The 23967-nt window shown below is 38.2% G+C and overlaps 2 protein-coding genes across 2 annotated transcripts in view; one reads left to right on the top strand and one right to left on the bottom strand.

The window, feature by feature from the left end:
- Nucleotides 1-827: 827 nt before the first annotated feature.
- Nucleotides 828-9572, top strand: MLANA (melan-A). Its single transcript, XM_056325561.1, has 5 exons — nucleotides 828-3672; nucleotides 6165-6261; nucleotides 6455-6462; nucleotides 7918-8011; nucleotides 9151-9572. The coding sequence occupies exons 1-5, from the start codon at nucleotides 3599-3601 to the stop codon at nucleotides 9217-9219; spliced, it is 342 nt and encodes a 113-aa protein (XP_056181536.1). The 5' UTR covers nucleotides 828-3598; the 3' UTR covers nucleotides 9220-9572.
- A 4563-nt stretch (nucleotides 9573-14135) lies between these two features.
- Nucleotides 14136-23967, bottom strand: part of KIAA2026 (KIAA2026 ortholog) — a 58839-nt gene continuing 49007 nt past the window's right edge. Inside the window, 1 exon segment of the mRNA XM_056324334.1 lies at nucleotides 14136-23898. Within this exon segment, the coding sequence (XP_056180309.1) occupies nucleotides 20270-23898 (3629 nt within the window). The 3' untranslated portion in view covers nucleotides 14136-20269.

The raw sequence follows: 23967 nt of genomic DNA, 5'->3' as shown, positions 1-23967 counted from the left end.
AAACTGTTCTGCCCTGGAAGCCTGATAATACCTACTTCAAAGTAAATCCCCAAATCATGGAGAGATGAGGATCTCTCACCAGCTGAAAGGGGTATAATCTCCTTATTCACTCTTACTGCACTGTTTTACTGCTAATGTAGATTTAGCACTGAAACACTCGACAGTTTCCACTGAAATTCCTGGAAGACTCAAAACTAAAGCTGTTAATCAGCTGTCAAGGTACTTTGCTCTGTCTGCTCAGAAGCCAGAGAAAAATAAAAATTGTCAATTAAGAGAAACAAATAAATTAATAAGAATCCCAGAATCTTGTCCTAGAAAGATGGACTCACACTGTCAACAGCATAAAACCAACTGCTATTCTTGTAAAAAGTCAGCATGTTATTTTCATTTACACTTGAAGCATTAATTTCATACCTGTCATCAAGATTCATGAGAGTGTCCTAGGCTTACCACTGCTTGCTGGCTATCACAAAAGACCTGGGCTGATCTGGGGTTTCTCATAAGTACTCTTCTTCTGAAATGTTATCTTTAAAAAGGTAACACCCATGGAATCCATACATCAGTTCCAGTGACTTTACAAGTCACGGAGTTAGCAGTGCCCTCAGAGAAGTAAGATTTTGTAAAAAACCCTGAGATCAGAACCAGGACATGGCATTTCACCTTCTCATCCATCCAATTCCTTAATAGCAGCAATGTGCATTTACATACCAGATGGCACCACAGATCCATGAGAAAGTTGTTCTTTTTATTCCCCTTCCGTGTTATACTATTAAGAAGAGATACATTCAGAACACAGAATATTCAATCAGTTGACATTTTGCTCCCCCTGCCCAGATACATTCAGAACACAGAATATTCAATCAGTTGACATTTTGCTCCCCCTGCCCCCCATGAGGCAAGGATGGGGCAGAGACTGGTTTTGACATCACATGGATTTTCTGTAGGTCTCAGTTCTGATTCTGACAAGAACAAACAGGACCCTTTAGTTATCACCGTCCCCCAGAAGTGGAGCTTTTCTTCAAGAAAACACGTGATCTGACAATGAGCTCCACAACATTTTCAGAGTACTGCACAAGGGCTGACATTTCGCTTGGGAATGTGATAGACTGTGATAGCGTAACTTACTGTTTTACACACACGGGTATCTACAAAACCTTCCCCTGCATCTCTTTCACCTTTGAAACTCCCATGGAGTTAATCTGGGATAATATAGGAGAAACGCTGAGACATTTGGCCAAATAAGTAAATTTATGCTTCTCACTAATGTTCATTCTTTCTCCTTCCTTTATTTTTCCCTCCAAAAAAGGTGGTGTTTCAAACTTTAGTGGGTCTAGCAAAAACAGTTAGACCCTTGTGGTGTTAATCACAGAATGGCTGAGGTTGGAACTCTGCAGGTCATCTCATCTAACACCCCTGCTCCAGCAGGGCCCCCAGTTGCTCAGGACTGTGTACAGACAGCTTTTGAATATCTCCAAGGATGGAGACTCTGCAGCCTCTCTGGACAACCTGTGCCTGGGCTCAGTCACCCTCATGGCAAGAAAGTGTTTCCTGGTGTTCAGCTGGAGCGTCCCATGTTTCAGTCCGTGTATGTTTCAGTCCATGTCCATTGCCTCTGGTCCTGTCACGGGGCACCACCATGGGAAAACGTCCAAACAAAGATTAGATTTTTACCATAATTAGACAAAACACACAAGCAGAAAAATGGTTTGGCTCTTCCCAGCCCTGCACTAGCTAAGAATATTGATGTAAGGACTTTTAATCTGATTTCCTAAGGAAACGGATATTGATCTATCACACTGTCTGTTCTTTCCTATTCACTTTTGAGTCTATCAAGTCATTTTCAATCACATTTAGAGCCAGCTTCACAGCTTCAAAGATAAGTGAAAACTTCAAAGTTTGGAGCCCTTCAAACTTAAAAAATCAGTGGCAGGACAAAGGCACCCAAATTAACAATTCATTGGGACAAATGACAAGCAGAACATGGTTATTTTATCTTCTTTTTTACTTTCGGCAGTAACTAACACTGCTAGCCGATCATAGTAACCAGACCCCCAAATTAACCCCAGACTGCCATTTCTTGCCTGCTGTTGTAAATGGAATTTCTGTAGCGTGAGGACAGGCAGTTCACACAAATCTGTAGGAAACCAGGCTTCATTAGTCCTGCACAGAACTAAACTGTATTTTCCCTAATCTAAGACACTTCTATCATGGTACAACAACATCCACCGATGAGCTCTGTTCCAACTATGCGAGTTTCCACAGTGTTACAATGGTGCAAAAAGTGTGCATAAACAAAGCTATAGTTGAACACATAGAAAACCACCAACCCTCTGTCACAACATAATTAGCCCTAAATAGAAACATGTTTGAATTTAGAAGCAGTGTGCCCACTCTAGGAGCTTGTACTAATTAGGCAGGTAAAATAGTGTTAAGCCATTTCTCAGAGGGCACGTAATAAATGAAAAAATAATTTTTTGAGCTGCTTATTAGGAGGGAAGGATGCAGACTGTAAGAAGAATATGAAAAGTTGTCTCCTTGCCTCTTTCATGCTAATTAATGCATTCAGAAGCTGTACTGAAAGGAATTTAAACTCGTGATAGTCATAAGAGAACAGATCAAAGAAGAAAAAAACAGACCAAGTGAAGGGAAAGCAAGCTGCACATGCCATTCAGTTAACAGACAGGATACAGGTCTGAAGGAGGTAAGAGGCCTTTTATTCTACCCAAGATTTTCTGTGTTGTTTCAAAATTATGCTTCAGAAGAGGCTTGACTGTCTCTAAGCAAACTCTGCAAATGTTTTGTATCCTTGGCTAGAATTCTCTTCAGTGAAGTAATTGGGTTTTGTACTTTACCTGTGTAAGGCTGGTACATTAGCTGGAAACTATCAAGTAGGATCCGTTGCTGTGCTGTTTAAATGACAGCACTATGACTACTTGTGCATTTCTTCTTTGCTATATTTGATCAATTAGATTTTTAACTATTCACACTGCTTTTAGCTGGATGATTATTCCTTTAAGAATGCAAATTAAGATTATAATATAAAATTCCCTGCACATCTAAGTATAGATTGTCAGCAGACGTAAATTAGTATAACCATCTGAAAATCAATCAGTCTCTGAGAGTTTAGGCTGATTGAAAACTTGAGCATTTACAGGAAGTAACAGAAATAAAGAACAACTACTTTTAAGGACAATATTAGTTTTTCTTCTGCAGTTTTTCTTGTGCAGGTAAATTGCCCTTCTTTCCATATTCCTAAGAGACTTTGCTTCAGAAGTCTGCTGTCACTTAGTACCTAAAGAGACCATGTTGAATTCTTCTCTGTTGCACTCAGGTATAAATATCTTGATGTCAGTGGAGCTATTCAAAAGTAGGCTATAGTTATGGTTTTGAGTTTTGCCTTAAAATTGGGCAGGTGCATATGTATATGGATCTACTCGATTCTGAAGATATCAGATTGCCCTGACTCCCCCAAATGCTCCTGTTAAAACAAATAGGTAAAAAAAAATTAAAAATATATATATTAAAGATAACAAATTATTTATTCCACTGAGGCATTGTATTCCTATCCTGTAGGTTTGAGCAGGACCAAGGTCACAAAATGCCCAGGAGAAACCACCATGCAGATGACAACTTTTTCAGAGGGAAAGGACACAGCTATATTGCAGCAGAAGAGTAAGCATAAAGCAAAACCTATATTAGTATGTAAGCTGGTGAATAAAATTTATGGTGAAAGAAGTGTACAAAATAGTATCAGAAAGTCGCCATTGTATATAGATGGAGTGCATTTTAGCTATCCTGTAGTTGTCTCTGATGTTTGTCACTGCAGAATCATAAAGAGCCCTCAACAGTTAAGAAAAATTGCAGAATTCAAGAATCTAGACTGTGATCATATGATCACAAGTAATTAGTCTTTATAATAAAATTACCAGGTTTACTGAGGCTTATTTAGAATTGTGAGGCTGTTTGCAAGGTGGTCTTTACACTGTTTTATCTCCAGATTCACAAACCACTCTTCAGAACCTCAAGAGATTGTCTCACCCTAAAGAATAATACAAGCCAAAATCCCAGAGAAATGGTAAAATGCCATCAAAAAGCAGACAGAGACATCAATGCCATACTAATGTGACTGTCAGTAAATTGTTTCTGTGTGAGACTCCACTTAAGCAGAACTAATTCAAGTTAATTGTTTTGGCTTACAATACATTATGTTTGGTCTTGGATTACTAGTGACATTATCCCACTGGTGATATGTTATTACTTTAAACAAATATTTCCAATATGTTTGGGATATCTGTAGGTGGAATGCGCTTCTGATACTGGTCTACTGGCTGCCAAACTTGGTGGCTTGTGTGTGTCCCCCTCCCCCTACTGCAAGATATTTGTTTCTCCATTTATCCTGGGCAGACAGAACAAAGAAAAGGGGAGGCTCACTCTCTCATAGTCCTTCCAAAGCAGTTCAGTTCTCTAAAATAAAAAGCTGGCTAGTCATGTCTCAGCACTTGAAACTAAGCATGCTCACCTCTAACTGCCATGAGTTCTAGTGGCTGCAGCTGTAAGCAGCTCTTCTAGATATGCAAGCGAAAAAGTGACTCTCTCTCCTTCCAGTACCAGAAGGAGCATTTAAGATACAAGCACAGATTCCTAACAGCACAGCTGTAGCTATAGCTGGAATTGCAAGAAATTGCATACACGCTTTTCATACTAGCCTCTGAACAGGTAGGGAAGGAGTTTACATGGCAAACATGCAGTTAAAATCACCAACTCCAGAAATTATATTCTGTGAGGGATACAGGCTAATGGATGGCTAAACCCACAGCGCACAAGAAAAGCAAAAAGCAGTTTCAAAAGGCAGAAAAGGCAGCAGTCGCTTGGAGAAGTAGTCTCTGCAAGTTTTAACTGTGCTGGGGACTGTAACAAAACCAGAGGAGCTATCTTGTGACTTTGAAGATCAGCTGCAACATGGCTGCACCAGGAAAAAAAGTGAATGCCATGAGCTGTGTTCTTGGGTTAAACAGGTCTCCAGCCAACACCCAGTCTTGAAGGGCAGGCGTAACTTGCAAGATTCAGGTACCTGTGAAAAAGAAAATCTCTTCGGCTACGAGAGGCTTCACACTTCAAACTGCACACAGGCAGTTCAGACAAAAAGACAGTGTGTTCTGCCACACAAAACCTGCTGGCATCTTCTTTCAGGCTTCTTAGGTCACAAGGAAACACTCCTTCACAAGACTCTGAGTCAGTGAAAATGACAGCGAGTAGATACAAAAGGTCTCTGATAAATCACATACTGCACTACTCAGTCCCAATGGAAGTATGTTAGAATGGGTTTACCCTGACTCATGTGGTCACTGTTTTCCTGTCCTCTTTTTCCTTTAAGGATTTTGCAGACTTTTCTGTTCCTGAACAGACAAAGAACAAAAAAAGTGGGGCGTGAATTCTGTATGTCTTAATGGGGAGTATATTCGCATAGGAGGAAGGGTTTTTGTGACTAGGAAACTTGCAATTACTTTGTCAGCTTGCTTTCTGACAAGATAGTGGAACCGCACTACCTCTTCCAAGCCCTCAGTGAGCTGTGGGAAGGATGTCTTACAGCACAGTTTGCAAATCCTAGGTTCCCTAAAATGACCCAGTGACGCCAATTCTGTGCCTCGTATGTCACAGAACAATAACTAAAGAATTACAGAGCTCTTTATGAAGAATTCAGTTTCTTACTCAGGTTTTGAGGTTGTTTGGTGTTCTATGTATCAAAAAAAAAAAGCTTCTGTCACCAGCAGCTGTTGCAATATGACTCAGTTAATGCAGTCAGGACCCATTTCTCAACACTTGCTGCCTAGAGAAATTTGACAAATAAATATGAGCTGTGTCTCTGAAGATTTACAGGCAGGGATTTTTCTAGATGCAGTAGTCACTGGTAGATTATTATCTTCGAAGCAATATATTCCTCATTTTTAAAATGCTTAAGAACTTGGCAGAGAATTTAGCCAACTGACTAATTGACAGAGAGTGGCTGAAGTTATTGATACTTTGTCTATTTTCTGAGTTAAATTCTGCTCCATGCTTTCCTCTGATAAAAGGATACCGACACAAAGTTTTGCTCTAATCATTCTTAGTCCTGGAAGAATGCATGTAGCTCTGGTATTAATTATTTTATTTTGCTTTCCCAACAGAGCTCTGGGTGTTGGACTCTTCATTTTGGTCCTGGCAATTTTACTTATCTTTGGCTGCTGGTATTACAAAAGACGTATTGGCTATAAAGGTCTGCGGGTAAGCATGGCTGCTCACTTTCTAGCATGCTATTATTTTAATGACACATTATGATTACTTGCATTACATTAATGCAGAGAACATCAAATCTGTAGCAGGACATCATTACCTCAGGCAATATATACACTGACCTATACACAGGTAAAATCACACAATAGGAAACACACCTTGCCCTGAAGAACTTGCAAGTCAGGCAAAGGGGTAAGACGAAGCAGAAGCATAGGGCGATGAAGCCTGTTGCTCAACTTTGCACATCAGTGGAAAAACTGATCTCTAGGAAGCATTATGATATTTACACATAACCAAGATGTGTTCTATGTAATCTCATTTAAATAAAAATAATGTATTTATTATTCATAAAACTTGCCCCTAAGTAAGGACAGATATGATTAGAGTTAATCTAGGAAGCAGAGAAGAAGAATAACTTACAAGTAGGTAAGTAAGTATTATGTATGGGTGATGCATGATTTATTTGTGTAAAAGTTTACTTGCAGTTTTAAGATTTAAAAAAAAAAACAACCCAACAGTGCAGGTTTGAGGTTTACTTTCTAAACACTGCTTCTAAAAAATTCTACTTTGTGTCTTCTTAAAAGATATTAAAAACAAAGGTACAATCCTCCTCATAACATCTGTTATTAGAAGTCCCAAAGCTTTATCTCTGAAGTTCTGCTTTCTCTCCTATAAAAGAGAGGCCACTCTTAATTATTTAAAGCGAAAGCCTTATTGAATTTTTTTACATTGTATGTTTTATATTATACATATAATTATTTTTATATGTTTAATTAAACATACATATGTTTAATATATAAAATATACATTACATTTATTATATATTTACTGTAAATATTATTTACAGTAAATATCTTCCAGTCATCCTAGTGTTTCAAAAAAGATGTGACCATTTGGAATTAAAAAACATCTGTCATCTAAGTTAGCAAATCCACTTCCTTGCCAATTCCTATAACTTTGTCCCGTTACCTTTCCAGTGATCTATCCAATACATATATCAATTGGCAGAATACATAAAACCTGAACTTTCATAGTGAAATGTTGCAAAAATGAAGGTAGTACTCAAAAAGCCTTGAAAAAGCAAACCAGAATTCCTTTATGCCTGCTTTGTACATCATGTCAAAAAGCACAATCTCTTTAATTCACTCTCATTGCATATTGCTACTTTCTGGTTTTGAAAATCAGATTTTTATTAGCTTTTTGGCTAGCCTGGTATGGAATGTATATAAAAGAAAGGTGGAAAAATGGAAAAGAGTTGGAGATTAGAGAAAGAAATGGGTGGGATAAAGAGGCGGCACTTGGGTATGTGAGAAAGTGTCAATTCCTGCAGCAGTCCTGGACCTAAAAAATGTGATTCTCATTTTTCTGGTAAATGCCCATTCTCATTTTCTGATAATTTCATAATTTCTGGTAATCCCATATTACTGGATAATATAGGGGAGAGGGTATGTCTCAGCAGAGACAGCAAAAAGTGACAGGTAGATGATCTCTCTTACTTGCTGGCATTGTGCCTGACCCTAATCCCAGATTCTAATACATACTGTACATACACCGTCAAATATTAAATGATGCATAGTTTGCTCCAACTTCACATTCCCTTCTTCCTTTAATCTTCCCCATATTTCTTCATAAACTGTCACAGAAAAGCTCTAGTGTGGGTACAATACGAACCGTCGTAGGTGAAGGAACAATACTGGACTGCAAAATGGCTCTGCAGGAGTACAGAAGCTTTAATTCTGTGGTAAGTTGCAACTCAGGGTTTCATTTGCTTACAACATAGTATGACATGGCCAGACAATCCTGGTAAACAGCCACTCAATGACTCCTTTCTTGGGGTGTGCTCTCTAGATTAGGTTTTCAATGCCTCTACATTAATTTAAAAAGTAGGATTTTGCACAATTTTTACTGTAAAAAGTGTTTAACAAAATCTACTATTAAGAATTCTTCTTTTAAAAAATTCTCTTCCTTCACTTATCTTTATTCTTAAGTTGTATGACCATTATGCAGTATGTTAGAATGATGTAACACCTTAATGCTGAAATATACTGAATATACAAATATCTCCCTAATACAGGGGTCCTCAAACTACGGCCCACGGGCCAGATACGGCCCCCCAGGGTCCTCAATCCGGCCCCTGGTATTTACAGAACCCCCCGCCCCCCCCCCCCCCCCCCCCCCCCCCCGGGGGTTGCGGGGGGAAACCAAGCAGCCGCAGATGGCTGCCTGCCACTGCATCCGCGCGCCGGCCCCCTGGTTAAAAAGTTTAAGGACCCCTGCCCTAATACAACAAATGGACCATGCCTGGTATACTATAACCTGACAAGGACTGTCAGGGAACATTGTAAAACTTCAAGGTTTTAGCTCCTCTAATCATTGCAGAAAGATGGACTATTCAAACCTATAATTATAAAAAAGTTAAAATAACGTAATTGATAAATATGTATGTCAAGTTATGGGTGTGTTTAAAGAGTTTTAAAATAGGGAAAAAACTAATTTACAAATAATTTAAAATAAGCTGCCCATATTGTTAACATTGGAAATAAGACAATATACCTGCATCAAGACTTTTAGAGAAAAGTTTCAGTATTAGTGTGAATTCTCAGGATAAAAAAAAAAAAAAAAATCCTGTCCTTATAACACTAAAAATTCCCTCTTTGGACGAATGATAAAACAAAATTAATTAAATCTGATGCAAAACCAAAAAACATATTAGCAAAAACTAACCTTAAAAAAAATAAAGACATAATGAATGAGCTCAGCTATTTTAAGAGGTAATGCCATATGTGATATAATGGTAAATAGCTCATTACATCTTTAATGTAATTTTCTTGTAACTCAATTGTTTTTTTCCCTCTTTCACACCCATTTTCTTTACTAAAGGTACCTGATGCTCCACCAGCTTATGAAAAAATTGCTGCAGATCTGTCACCACCACCTTATTCACCATAACACGAAATCTTAAACTCTGAACATATGATTGGATTTCTTCATGCTCCCTCTTAATTTCCTGTACATGCTTAACTTTCTCAAAGCTTCAATAATTTAACAAAATCACATGCTTTCACTAGTAGTTGCTGAAAATTATTACTGCTTAGTTTACAGAACTGCTTCTTGAAATGCCTCAATAAATTTGAATGTGCTTTTGGTTTAAGTTTTTAATTTCCTGTAGTCAGATTAATACACTATATTTAAGTCTGGGCATCTGGCATCCTTCATAGCTCTACCAAGAGTAAGTACATACCATTGAGTATCAACCAGAGTAGAAAGTGTTGGCACCTTTGTTTTCATCTTCCCTTTCTGTAAAAAAGTAATAAACTATTCCCTAGAATGTAATGTACACGGAATCTGTCATAAAATGGACAAAACCATTTGATGACATGTCCTGTTGCAATGACTAACCATTGCCCCTACCAGCAGTTCTAAAATTAACCTGCAAAAAGTGACTATATTTTACAACAGGCTTTTACCTCTCATCACTTGTTTACGTACCTGCAATGAAATAATGCTTCATAAAACACGATCGAGGCCACCTAGGAATTCCTGCTTAGAGTCCATATTATTTCACACTGGTCAGTCAATGGGCATAATGATGATCACCTTTAGTTTCCTATGGGCAGTCTTGTGAGAAAATAAAAGAGCTTGGTAGACACAGACTTTACATATCATCTGTTTCTAATATGATGAAGCAATATAAGAATATGTATGAAGCCCACATTCCTTGAAGAATACAGAAGACAGCAGACTCCAAGGTGTTTATTTTTCCTGGTTGTCAGAATGCTAGCAGTAACAGAAAACGAAGAATTGTGATAGACATAACTTAGACTACATACATTGGCAGTTGTTTACTTAGCCTTTTTTGTTACTGTTCACCTGACAGACTGTTATGTAGGATTATATGCAGATCAACAAATTTATACACAAGGACAGGTACCTTCAAGCAGGAGGCAGCTAAAACCGTACAACAATCATTAAAATGAAAAGCAGTTACAGAAGATAACTGTTTTCATAAAGCAATTAACTGCTATTAGTAATTAATCTAGTTCTTTATCATCAAATATGCAAACATGAACACCTTAAAACAAAAAAAGTTTTAAACAAAAGGTAGATTTACTTGCCTAACGCAAACTTCATATATGGTGATAATTAGACATAAGTTTTCAGAAAATCTAGAAATTTAGAGAGGTGCTTTAACCTAAAAAGCTGTCTTACACGTGTCATTTCCAATATACAACTTCAAGGAAAAATAATCTGTGGACTTGTTTAGTGACAGGAAGAAGAATACACTGGCAAATATATAAAATGCCAGCTTATAGCTAGTAAGTGCCAGAGCGGAGAACACATGGCCCATTCATTTTTTTGCAGAACTGGAAAACTTAGCTTAAGGCGAATAATCTTGAGCAATTTTGTATTCTGCAACTCTCTGCCGTGGGGCAACATCCTTTCAAAAGACTGTGAAGCGTTACGGTTGGATGGAACATTCATGGCTAAGAGAGAAAGTAATTTCTGTAAAGATTAATTACTATAAAGAAGTGAAATGCTTAGAGTTCAAACTGCTTTACTTGATCCCACATACTTTTCAGTAGCTTTGTTACCGCACACCTGAGCCCTGAGCCCGGTGCGCGGGAGCGGACCCACCCGCGGGGCCGGGACACCCGCTCACGGCACGGCTGCGCAGGGGGGGTGAGGCGGTGGGTCCGACAGCTGTCCTCGGCCAGGTTCAGGCACAGCTGTCACCGGGTCTTCCCTGCGTGTCCCAGTTTGGAGGGACCACGCTCTTCACTGCCACACACGTGCTGTGAGGAGGGGGCTTCATTAGCAGGGGGCTCTCTTTGCTCGGGGGTGGACCTTTTAGCATGCTCTCTGGGGTACTCCACACGCGGTTCAAGTAATTTTCTCTTTGGTCTCACGAACCATGTAGCTCTCCTTGACCTTACATTGTTATTTCTTAGCTTCATCTATTTCTGGTGTCTATTCCTTCTCCCAAGGCTGTGTCATGGTAACTGTTTGTAAGGGCTGATTAACACCCTCTTGTTATAGATCTTTACATATTTTGTCTAAATTTCAAGTTGAAGAACAGACTGACCTTCTGTTAACCACCTGCCTGCGTATATTTGCCATTTGCTCTAATACTGAACCAGCCAGCTACAAGACATTCTTAGCAACATCTCTACAGCTATGCAAGCAACCTTTATGTAGATCTACAATGAACAACCTGAAACCTGGCTCCTTATTAATATACTGTGTTTGGGTCAGATTGGTAAATTATAATGGCAATAGCAGTTGCATTGTCTGTGTTTGGAATCCTGGTAAGATCTTGCTGGATCATCTACTTCATAATGAGGTTACAAGACTCAGGGTAGTCTTAAAAGATTCCAGAATATCAGTCAGCCATTGCACAAAGGTAAAATGCAGCAGGTCCTGATGACTGCAATATTGCTGGCATACTGAACCATGTAGCAAACCACTTACTGAGCAAAGTGCCATAGGGTATTAATAACTGTATTAGTATTAACTATGTTGCTTGTAATTTTTCATTTAAATAAAACATTGCCACCGTATTTTGATTCATGTTTATGTCCAATACTGCTAAAGCATCCACTATTCTGTTGGTGTATGTCCATGTATTTACATGACATGAATACATTTTCTTGCCTTGAAAACGTTTGCTTTTAACTTCTTACACAAAGGAAAAGGTTAATGAGTTCCTCTGTGCTTTGGAGAAGCAGAATTTATTCATTTGTACTTTCCTGCATATTAAACTCTGCAACAAAACTGACACATTGTTGCATGTTCATGCCATTTCATTAAACATATTTTGTTGCCCATTAAATCTGAAAAGTGCTTGAAAGCTTCCAGTGTTGTCTTTTGGCCACATACCTGCACTGAACTTCATATATAGTAATAAAGGTAAACTAACAGCAGTACAAAGTTAAAAAAAGCTATCTACAGCTGCTATCTGCACATCTCATACAAGCTGACAGCTAAAAACCAGCCCTTGAGCACTTTTTGGAATTGACCCTCTGTATTCTACATCCTTACCATTTTCACTTCCTTTCCCCAGAAAATTCTTGGCACAAAGGCAGCTTGGTTTCTAATAAAGAGAATGAACTATTATTTCCCTTGCTGCAAAAATCTAGCTCTCCAAGACCTTCTGTCCACAAAGATTCTACTCTGAGACCAATGAAAAGACCACATTTTTGTAGGTAGCAGCATCCCTAAATGCCTTGTGCTCACGGGAATATAAAGTTCAGACCCTTGTTCATCTCCTCCTCATCCACTCTGAACTGTCTCTCAAATTTACTCATCAAAAGAGTACCAGAGACTACGGGGCCCAATCTTACCTGGAAAAAAAGGGCAGAATGTATAATCCACTGTGACACTATTGACACCTAAGCTACAATGTTATTGCCTTCTCTAGTTCCCCCAGAAAACTCCCAGTAAACTCCACTCTGGCTGGGCTCATATGGGCCAAGCCCTGAACGACGCCTGAGCAGTAGGTGTGCCTTCACATTTCCAAACTATTTTAGAATAGCCGCAATTATGTGTTTCAAACACATGCTTTATTTGTTCCTTCCCTGAGAGGCACATCACGAGTCAAGCACAAACGAGTATGAGACAGACTGATGGCCTAATATGTAAATGCTTCAGTCTTTCAATACTGGTTTTGTAAAGTCTTTTCAATTCTGCTAGCTTCCATTTCTGGATGGGAGAAACAGACTGCTCTGCTGCACATTCACTATGTTCTCTGGTTATGCAGAAAAGCAGCCTTCCTTCTTCCCTGTTCTTTTTTTGGATTTACCTTATCATTAGCTGCATTCTTACAGCTGTCACGGAAAAAAATTCTTGTTGAAGAGTATTTTCTAAGGAAAAGGTCTAAGCTTTCAATTTCTATCAGTTTTTCCTTTCCCATTTATCTCAGCAAAAGTAACTGCTGTTTCTGCATACAATCACTTACACCCCAACTAAGTCTTTACTGACACTCGGGAGCAAGACAGCAGCCGCTTTTAGACTCTGTTCAGTGCTAAGTTTGCTGCCTGCAGTTGGTTGCAGGAGGAACTCCAGGCTTGTTATCTGGTAACCATATTTGGAAAAATCTTGGAACCACTTCAGAATTTGCAGTAAAACAACACAATCTTACAGCATGTGTGTATATTCCCTGATCATTAATCTCCTGTAAAGGCATCCTTACAAGAATTAAAAGGTATCAGGTGCCTAACTTACAATAAATTACTCCTATTTCTGTATCTCCAGAAATCTCATCCTGAACATTTTTGGTATCGGCATAGATTTAAGAAGCCTGTGTTTCTTACATTTGTAAGTAATCCCCAGGATATGCAGTCCACATACTCTATACCTCTTGGGTTTTGGCCTTACCAACAGGAAGGCCAACTATGATATCTCAGTCAATTCCTCATTCAAAACTTCTGCTTTTTAGGATTTACGCACCCCCTCCTACCACTTCTTAAACTGAAGAAGTGATTTTTAATGCTTTTATGTCCATCATTTTTTCTGCTTTTGTTTCTCTGAATTACTGCTCACCTTGTTCCAGTACCTGATTCTCTGGCTGCAAAATCTGTTCTTTCATGTCACAGACAAGTCCAGGCTGAATTCACACCATTCTGGAATTACTGTTGGAGCCTGTGTATACATACTGGGGAAAATTAACTCATACTTGACCTATTTCGTTCTTTCCACTAAGCACTCTCTACTGGGTACTACAGAGAGACAAATACCCAGTCCAAAGTGCAGCTCATACAAGGACTGCTATACCAGACGTATCACTCACACTCCACGTGCCAAAGCAAGAAACCAAGAAACTCGCTTTCAAATGTGGGGGGTTTTTTGTGGGTTTTTTTGTGTGTGTGTGTGTGTGGTTTTTTGGTTTTGGTTTTTTTTTTTTACCAAAAGGTTATGTTTTTCCATCAATCTCTTAGGCCAAGGAAGGAGGAAAATACGACAGGCCCCCCGACTTTTTGTGTTTGTCTATCAAAGGTTCTTCTAATATCACCTTGCAGAAAAGCACTCTATAGGAAGGAGCAGTATTTTGAAGGCATAACATGTAGTGAACAGTAGACTACTAGCCAGACAAGCCTTAAAGAAACTATTGTAATTTTAGTATTGACATGTTACTAATATGAATTGGTAAGTTTATTTAATAAACAGCTGTAAGCAATTCCTCACCCTCCCCAGTAGCTAAAATTGAACATAATGCTAAAAATACCTGCTTCATATATTGCATATGTTGATTCCATCATAATTCCACTCATACCTTTTTGTAACCCTGTCACTAATACTTCTTTGATACTCTATTTTACTGCTGCAGATAATTTAAAAAAAGTGAGGAATGATTTTACAAATACTAGCATGTTATGTGGACAGGATCTCAGTGTATATGCTGGTACTAGGCACCCATGACCTATAGACAGCCAAAATAGTCTGATCTTACACTTGTACATTTACTGGAAGGAATCAATATGAACAACTAATTGAAGAAGTATATTGTCTTGTTTTTATGACATCAATATTGACAAGCAAAGTTCTAAACCTGGAGACAATCATAAAAATCACAGTTATAGTGGTTTCTTTCCTATCTTGTTTTCTTGTGCTATTAAACTTGTATAAATGCTATCTGTCAGTGCCACTCACATCCTTAAACGATTTCTTTTTTTAATTAATTTATCTTCTTTGTAAAAAGCAAGGCTAGTTGTCTAACCTTTAGTTACAGATGGGATGCTGGAAGAGGAGTCGGGGCCAAGGATCCTGTTCCCAGTTTTTCCATGTTACTATCAGAACTCTGTACTTCACTGTCTTCATCTGCAAAAGGTGGAAAATCATGCACATTTTAATACACTTCTTGTGTAATAAAGTTAATTTCAAGGAATATTATAAGAAATTCATTACATTTCCTTTGCTTTTACATACCATTTCCATTTAACGTGTTCAGTTCAGCCAAGATTGAAATAAAAGATAATTGTAAGAACGCCAACTTCCTGCAGAACTTCCGGACCAAGCGTACATGAAACAACAATGCATCCTGGTTTCCAAGTTTACTCCAGACATCCAGGTATAAATATTGATCAGCAAATTCAATATTTTGAGAAAAGAAGACATGTTTATCAAGATTTGGTTTATGCAACTGTAGTTTCAAGAAAAATATTTAAAATAGAACATACCATGTCACATTTACAAAAGTGGCTCTTCGACAACTCAATTTTTTTTATTTAGGTGCCTATGTATGTAAAATGATCATGCACCTAATATACAGACTTAGCTATGCAAAAAAATAATGAGATAAAAAATAATCATGTTCAAAATACTTACAGCAGTTTGTTCTTCTGTATTTTCAAGAGAGTTAAACCAAACAGAAGTAGGAACTGTACAGAGAGGAGAGCACCAGACTTGCACTGGTTTCAATAATCTGGCTTAAAGACCATGCCTTTACAGCCATGACATTCTGCAAGTGGTATATCCTTACAGGACAAACTGAATTTATTTTGACAGTGCTGTGTATTTGGTTTAAACTGATATTTCTACAAAAAAAAGTTGGTACAGGGTTAAATAATGGAAACCCACTCCAAAAAATTGAAGTAATTATTACAAGAAAAATCATCATCACAGTGCCGAATAGATTCATACTGCTTTAGAACATGCACTATTCTGATCCCAAATCTGAAGGATACAGTAAAACTGAAAAAGGTACACACAGCAATGACAGTAACTGGTTACTTCCATATAAGAAATAGTTGACTATGTCTCTTTATTCTAGAAGAGACGGTCAACATGGCAAATGTCTACACACGCCACATGGAAAAACGTATGAAGAACAAAGGCTTATTGTATCTTACAATATAAATATCATTTGCATCAAACAAAACTAGCAGGTGTCAGGTTCAGAAACAAACAGGAGAGTTATCTACACACTGTAAAAACCTCTTTATCACAAAAGCCTGCGGATGGTAGTAGTTTACATGTGCTCAAGAGGAATCCTAGAAAGGACTGGTCCATTTAATAAAGAAAAATACACTGAGGACTATTACATTGAAAAAAATCACAGCTTCCTGAGCAAGACTCTTTCTTAGGGATTAGGGGACACCAGAAGAGTATTCAGGCCGTTATTACACTCTTTCGAACTGCTTCTGTTGACTGCTCCAAGAGACATGATACTAGGATAGACGGACCTTTAACATTACTAATCTTATTTTGAGTCAGTAAACTCACTTCAGGTGCAGCTTACCGAGACCAGGCTACATGAATTTAAGCCTTTGTGAGCACCTCCTACTGTTCTAAAGGAAACAGCCTCATCATAACAAACATTCGTGCCTTAATGAAAATTATTAATCTACTTTAAATTCAGTTTGGGCTACTAAAATTCCGCACTACCACAAAATATAAGCAAAACCAGCTGAGACAACACCTGCGATGAAGCTATTGACTCCCTTCAAATGCCAGCTTTTAGTAATTTTCTGACCTACTTACGTGAGACAAGTAAGTTTCTCTTCACTTACGAGAATTTTTGCTTCACTTTTGACATTGTACTTACTCTTTGCTATGTCACACAATGAAATCAGAGTGGGTTTGAATGACTTGACAATAACACACATAATTTGAACAGGTACTTCCATGACTCTTAATACTTATCAAATGTAATTGCTTCTAGTATGGTAGAGGCAGAGTCCCTAGAAGAAAACGGTAGTGCACACGCAGAGGTTTGAACAGTGAGGCAAAATGAATGTAATTTTTTACTCAAAGCAAAGTAAAATCATTGTGCAGAATATGTCTATTTAGGTAAATATCAAATATATCATCCAAAATGTTGTAAGTCATTAGTATCTCAAAGTTTTGTATGTAATATAGTTCTGAATATCCGTATGTATCTGAAGGGGTCTAAAAGCAAGGCATTTTACAAGCTCTGAAAAGCTGAATGTGTTTTCTTCAAAGATTGATTTATATACTTATTTGTTTATGTGTGTAATAAAATGTCTTTTTAACTTCAAGTAAAGATGCAGGTAGTTCTGCTTTTTCATTGTATCTGTGAATATAATCTACTTTTTTACAGTTCTTGTGCACTAAACATTCGGTACAGAGAACAAAATAAAAAGCAAACTGTCAATGGCTGTTTACTTCAATTGAAAGAAAATTTTACTCTGACTGACATGTATATTATCAAAGAAGAGTGATGGCAAGAGGAATTTTATTCACACAAATAACTAAAACATGTTTTTACAAAATAATGAATCATGCAAACCCATTACATAGCAATCTCAAGCCTTTCTCCAATAGGATTTGGAATCTGAACATGGGTCCAGTAGAGAATAGAAGTCCATGAAAATTCTAATACAACTTCGCATGTGGCAAAGTTTATCCTGCCAAATGATAAAATATTTATAAACCAATTCTAAAATATTATTGTACTAATTCAGAAAACTTCAAAGAAATCATTCAGGTAGGGAGCTTCAGTTGTGAGTTCCTCATTTAAGGTTTCCTCACTTTTTATTAGAATTAATTGTAACATAAATCTTCCTACTACATAAGCACGTAGAAAAATATCATGCAAGATTTTTTTCTCCATCCAGGCCACCTGCTATAGCAGAATCTAGTCTTAACCTTTCCAAAAAATGTAGCTATTCAGTCTACAACAAACAATATAAAATTTAAAAAGGAAAACCAGCCATTGTAAGAGAAGAGAAAAATCCAAGAAAGTCAGTTCCAAGGTTCCACCAGTGAAATGGAAATAAAATGTGTTGCTGGTATATATGGTTTTAGAGTACTTAAAATGTCCATAAAGAAATTACCATTCTCTGCTGTCTTCCCTGCTGGAAAGAATCACCTGCAGCATTCAGCTGCAAAATGCAGCCAGATTTAAAAAGTCTTAATATTGGAGGCAGTCATTAGTTACTACTAGGTGTCTTCAAAACCAATTATATAACACCTTTAACAAGAAATACCAAGTGTACCAGGTAGTTTATTCTAAAAGAAAACCAAACCTTCCGTCACCACAAAAACTGACAGCTCAGTCTTTCCCAGCCCTGAGGTAATATGGAGATTGCTGACCTAAAATGAGGCCACTTCCTAACTCAAATTTTTTAGCTAGTGCAGAAAAGGAAGGTACCTATGGAAGGCACAAGCCTTTCTTCCCTACGCTTTTCCTGAACTCTAGTTAACTAGTTACTTTTCAGAACAATATTACGGGCAGCCAACACCAAGGGAATAAGCTTTAGTCTTATTCTTCAACTCAAGATCCAAACTGCCAAATTATGTAGAGCAAATGGGTAAAGGAAGAAGAAAACTCTACAGGATGGGGAGCAAAAGCTTAAGCTTTGTCTTGATGAAAATCTGTCTAATAATGCTGCTAAATACAGATATGCAAGCTTTTATCCCTCTTTGAAGTCATAGGTATTAAAAAGGCAACTAACTTTCATGAGTTCTTCTGAAATCTTCCCTTCTAGATTCTAAAAAATAAAATCCAACAAAAAAATCCCACACATACAAAGATGTCCAGCCTAAGACTGGATCTTCCAAGCAACTGACAGAGACTATGACCTCAGATTTTAACACAGCATTTCTAAAATCATCACCTTCCATCAAATAAGAGGTGCTGGATAGGCACCCTTTCTTTATATGCCAAGACTCAAAAGATACCAAAAAACTTCTCTACTTCCATGAACACTGCAGCAGACACCTGTGAATTTAGCCGATACGCAGAAAATGACTCAGGGGTTTTATCAGATCAAAAGCTGAACCTAAGCCAAATACTGAATACACTGTATAAAAAAGGAAGATTTATGTAATATGTGAATTATTCCCACTCAAAGCACCAATAAGGCCTCCTTTAATACTGTGTGAAGTTTTAGCACCATGCGTCCAGGGAGAACAATTAAAAGCTAAAGAAAAAAAATACAGATCTAGAAAGCATGACTGGTGAAAAAACTGGGTAGCTTGTTATAGCTAGACAGAAGATTGAAGAGTGAACTTGTTACAGTCATCAGATATGTGGAAATACATACAAGGCTGTAAAAATGAGAACAATGAACTGTTCAACACACTTATGAGCTTTGTAACAAAACACGGTAGTCCTGAACAGCAAGCAGCATGACTTAGGCTGCTGTCTGGGAAACCATTTCTAACCTTACCACATCACTGGAGATTTTAGGCAATATAACCAAACATTATTAAGAATGGATGAAGTATGGGTTAACCCCACGCAGGATAACAGGAGTATCCATAAGACAACCTTCTTCCCAGCTCCTATGAAATCATGTGAAATGCAAACCACAAAGAGAAGATTAAACAATTTCATTCTACTATATTCCAAAAGCTGAGATGCATTTTAAAAAGGAGGATGTATACGTATGTATCCTGCCATGGTGTAACAGATATACAGATTTTTAAACTATTACCAACACAAAGCTGTACAGCAACTTGATTTATTATATGCAGATTTTTCTGCTTTGCTGCTAAACAGTACACTGGTCCAAAGTTACTAAAATACTTAAAAAACTATACATTATGTAAACAAAACATAAATAAGACAGCATAGTTCTTTGTACAGATAGTTTAGTACAGATTGTTAGGAATTCATGAATATGTACAATTCTGTATCATAGATTGCATTTTTACAATGCATAATTTTTTTTACAGAAACAAATAAAAAATAAATTTGACAAATAAAAAGGAGATATATACTGTCATAAACACACTGGCAAACAGTCCATAGTGTAAGATGGAACATGTGCAAAAGGCTGGATTTCTCCGAACTACAATGTTTAATGAACTCATTGGTCAGAAATGACCTTTTTTACTAAAGAACTCTCTGGAAACTTCTCTCTGACAAACTAAATATTTCTTCCTCCTAAGCCTCACAGGTAAACAGGAAAGAACTATAACCTTCAGTAATTTTGAGTAAATCAACTATTTCAAACAATGTAAGAAATCATTCAAGTTATAACTTCAAAGTCAGAAGAACTCCCCAGAATTTCAAAGTGGCTCATTTGCAGTAAATTCAGGATGCAGCTTTGTCAGGTTTGTCAAGGCAGGATGACTGCGATGTTGGGAAGACAGTTGTAGGATTTCTGCTTGTGGACACAGCAACAGGAGGCAGTAATGAAGACAGAGATGAAACTTCTGATGCTGGAGTATTTATAGCATTTAAAATGACTCCCTCTGGACTGACCAACAGTTTTTTGATAGAAGTGTCCAAGTGAAGCACTGAAGTGTTGCTTGGTAACTGAGAGTTTTGAGGATGAATGGCAGAAACCACAGAAGACGTAGCTGCAACATTAACAGGAGATTTTATCACTGAAGGCATAGACAGTGCTGATGCAGGGAGCGAAGTACATGAGCCAGCTGGAGTACTAAATACCTGGGGTGTTGCATGCACAATGGGTAAAGCATCCACAGACCCAAAAGAGTTCACAATTTTTGTAGAGCTTTTCAAAGGATGTTTTGATATTTGACAACTTAATGAATTACTTGGTGCTAGCATGATTTTTGAGGTTACTGGATTAACAGCTGGTACACCTTGAGCCTCCTGACTATGGTTAATAGTTAAAGAAGTCTGTTTTGTATTACAAGAAAGAAGAAGAACATGGCTGCCAGCTCCAAAGCCTTGTGGTGGAACAACAAAACAAGTACCATTAATCATTATCTGAGTTCCAGGTGCCAAAGGCATACAGGTGTTAATAACTATTTTCTGTTGAATACAAGGTTCATTCAACTGACCTCCTGCCTTGCTTGTTACAGTTGGTGAAGCTGCAGACATCTGAACAGTAGAAGCGTATGTGTAAGCATGACTTTGTTTCTCTATACTGGGAGGCACCTGCTGGCACTGTAGGGAGGAAAAACTAGTAACTTTACCTGTATTTGGTGATGGAGGGGGCAACACACTCTGAGGTTTGTGAATAACTGCACTACTTGGCAGAGCAGCTGAAACTCCTGATGATTGAAACTGAAGCAGTGTGGGGAACTGGCTTTTTGGTACTGGAGAAAGAGCCGGAACTGCTGTCAACTGAGGAACTGTATGTAACACTTTGTGGGGGGTGGCTACAGATCCAGGCAAGCTAATGACTGGAAATTGCAAAGCAGATGCTAAGCTTTGAGGAGATACTGTTGGTTGCGTTGTTGAAATCAGCACAGATGAAGCAAGATGTCCTGTCTTTACAGTTGATATACCCACACTATTTCCAATATTTGATGTACACAGTCGATTACCCAGATTTTGCCTTATTTTTGAGGGATCATTTCCACCAATCAAGACAGTGGGCTGCATCCCAGAAGTCCCACTTGATGTTACTGAAACAGATTCTACGCATGCATTTACTGTTGTTACTGTAAAGGCATTTTCAGCTTTTTTTGCAACACATACAGATTCATCAACTGACACAGCACTTTGACTCACAAAATTTGGAACAGGAACCAAAGTACTACTACTTGTCAAAGACAGCGCCAAGCCCATGCACTTTTTGTCTTCTCCCTTAGAAATGGCAGAGTGCAATATATTAACTGGTGCAGCCTGTTGTGCATTGGCTTTAGTATTTACAATGGTTTGACCTATATTTAGTCCAATTTTCACATCTTTTACTTGAGCAACAGTTGGTGATGAATTTATTCTTACCCGTGCTCCTACTGTAGTTGGGATCAGAACCACCTGTGGTTGCTCTGTGGCACTAACAAAGGTTTTGCTTAGGGAAGAAGGAAGGTTATGTTTCAATGACTCTGCAACTAGATTGGTGGTTGATGGGACATTGGCAATTTGTGTGTTAATGAAAAGCAACTTCTGAGCATTAACAGCAGATGCCAGAGATGGAATAATACTGACTCCTGATGCCGCACAGGGTGATAAAACAGGTGGATTTGTAACTAATGTAAGTTTCTGGACTGCAGTACCACTGATGAAATCTCCATTTGCTGCTGAAATAGACTCAGATTGTATAACAGGATTTGGTTTGGTTTTAGTATCAGCTTGTTGCTGCATTGAAGAATTTGGAGTTATGACAGTGTTATTTTGTCCAATGCTAGTCACACTAATAGGACCGTTTGGAGTTGCTGACATCAAATTGGTAGCTAATGAAATGGAGGATAAAGGAGGAGAGGACACATAGCAGGAGTTCGCTGTTACTTGACCCAAAGTGCCCCCAGCAGCCGGCTGCTGTAATGTGAATTTGATATTTGCTTCCATTGTCTGGGTAAAATCAGCTGGGAAAGCTGGAATGTTAACAGAAGAAGCTGTGGAGGGGGAAAATCCTGAAAGAGATGATTGTCCAGTATGTGGGAGACCAGATGTGGCTGTTGCTACAGATGGAAGAGTAGAGCATGATAACGCTGTGGTTTTTGGCACAAGAAAAGCCTGAAGTTGAGGTGTGTAAGTGAAAACTGAACTAGAAGATAAACTACTAGGTGAAATCTGGTCTGGGTTTGCTCGCACTTTAACAATTCCTGTATTTCCACCTCGTGTTGTGACGAGAATAGATTGTGATTCTCTTACACACACAGTCTTCAGCTCTTGCCTAGTTTCAAAGGAGTCAGTTGTCTGCTGTGATGCCAGACTGTAACAGGTAGAAGCAGTGTTTGTAGACCCACTTAATGCTGTTGCTGGTATCAAAGACTGGCTAGCTGTAGAGAGATTAGATGAAGTCAAAGACACAGGGCATGTGGCAGTTGAAACTGTAGTCTTGATCTTCTCAGTTTCTGTTTGGCTCACCTTAGTTACTGATGATAGTAAGTTACCTGCTGAAGTTACAGCAGGCAATGGTTGCATAGTGTTCATAGGACCAGTCATTTGTGACAAATGGGTACTATTCTTGTTAAAAATTGTACTAGGTGACTGAGTGGTAGCATTTGCAGGGCCTGTTACCAGAACAGGTGTTAAAGAAACACTGGCATTTGATATTTCTGGTAAAGTTGTACAGTGCAGCTCAGATGATTTTTGTTGTAGTGACTGAGTGTCCTTGGACACCATTTTTTCTTCCTTCTGCTGAATAAGAAAATTCTTAGGTAAAATAAGAACTTGTTGCATGACTTTTTCTCCTGTTTTAGAGTCAATCACAGGTTGCATTTGAATTTTTACAGAGCTGTTGTGAAGGTCTATTGGTACACAGTGGCCATTTGTCATTTTGTATACCATTTGTAAAGCAGTCTTTGAACTGGTCTGGCAGGGTAACGCTGGTTTTATCAGCGATGATTCCAAAGGTGACAGAAGTGGCTTTTCAGAAGTAGACACATTTATGCCTTGGGGAGGTGACAGTTGATTTGTTAAGGTCACTTTGTTCCCAGTACTCTTGGCAAGCAAGGCCTGGATGGGTTTGGTCCCTTTCAGAAAGTTTGATACTGATGTTGCAGCATCTGTCAAGGAAAATGATTCTAGAGTTGACCCTTCAAATGGTTTCAGCTCAGTCACACAACTAACTGGCTGCAGGCTACTTTCTGAACTCTGAACCACAGTCTCATTAGTGCCCAGCTTAGCTTTCTTCCTTGGTGAAAAGTCATTAGTGCTTTGATCCAGACAACTATTTTGCTTGGACTGTCGTTTAACAAATCTGGGCAGTGTCTTCTGTATTTCTTTAGAAGTTGATTCTTTTTTCAGAATTCTGCTTTTTCCTGCAGGTAAATTCACCTCTAATAGTTTCATTTCATCTGCAAGGACATTAGAACAGAAACCATTTTACACATTTGCAACTGGTAACTCTAGATAACGATCTTACA

This window comes from Falco biarmicus, chromosome Z (genome assembly GCF_023638135.1).
Source record: "Falco biarmicus isolate bFalBia1 chromosome Z, bFalBia1.pri, whole genome shotgun sequence".
Lineage (NCBI taxonomy): Eukaryota > Metazoa > Chordata > Aves > Falconiformes > Falconidae > Falco > Falco biarmicus.
Note: the sequence above shows the minus strand (reverse complement) of the source record. Positions and strands in the feature narration are given on the sequence as shown.

Coding starts and splice junctions, on each gene's coding strand:
- MLANA (XM_056325561.1), top strand. CDS start 3,599: ATGCCCAGGAGAAACCACCATGCAGATGACAACTTTTTCAGAGGGAAA. Junction 3,673..6,164: donor AGCTATATTGCAGCAGAAGA/GTAAGCATAAAG, acceptor CTTTCCCAACAG/AGCTCTGGGTGTTGGACTCT. Junction 8,012..9,150: donor ACAGAAGCTTTAATTCTGTG/GTAAGTTGCAAC, acceptor TCTTTACTAAAG/GTACCTGATGCTCCACCAGC.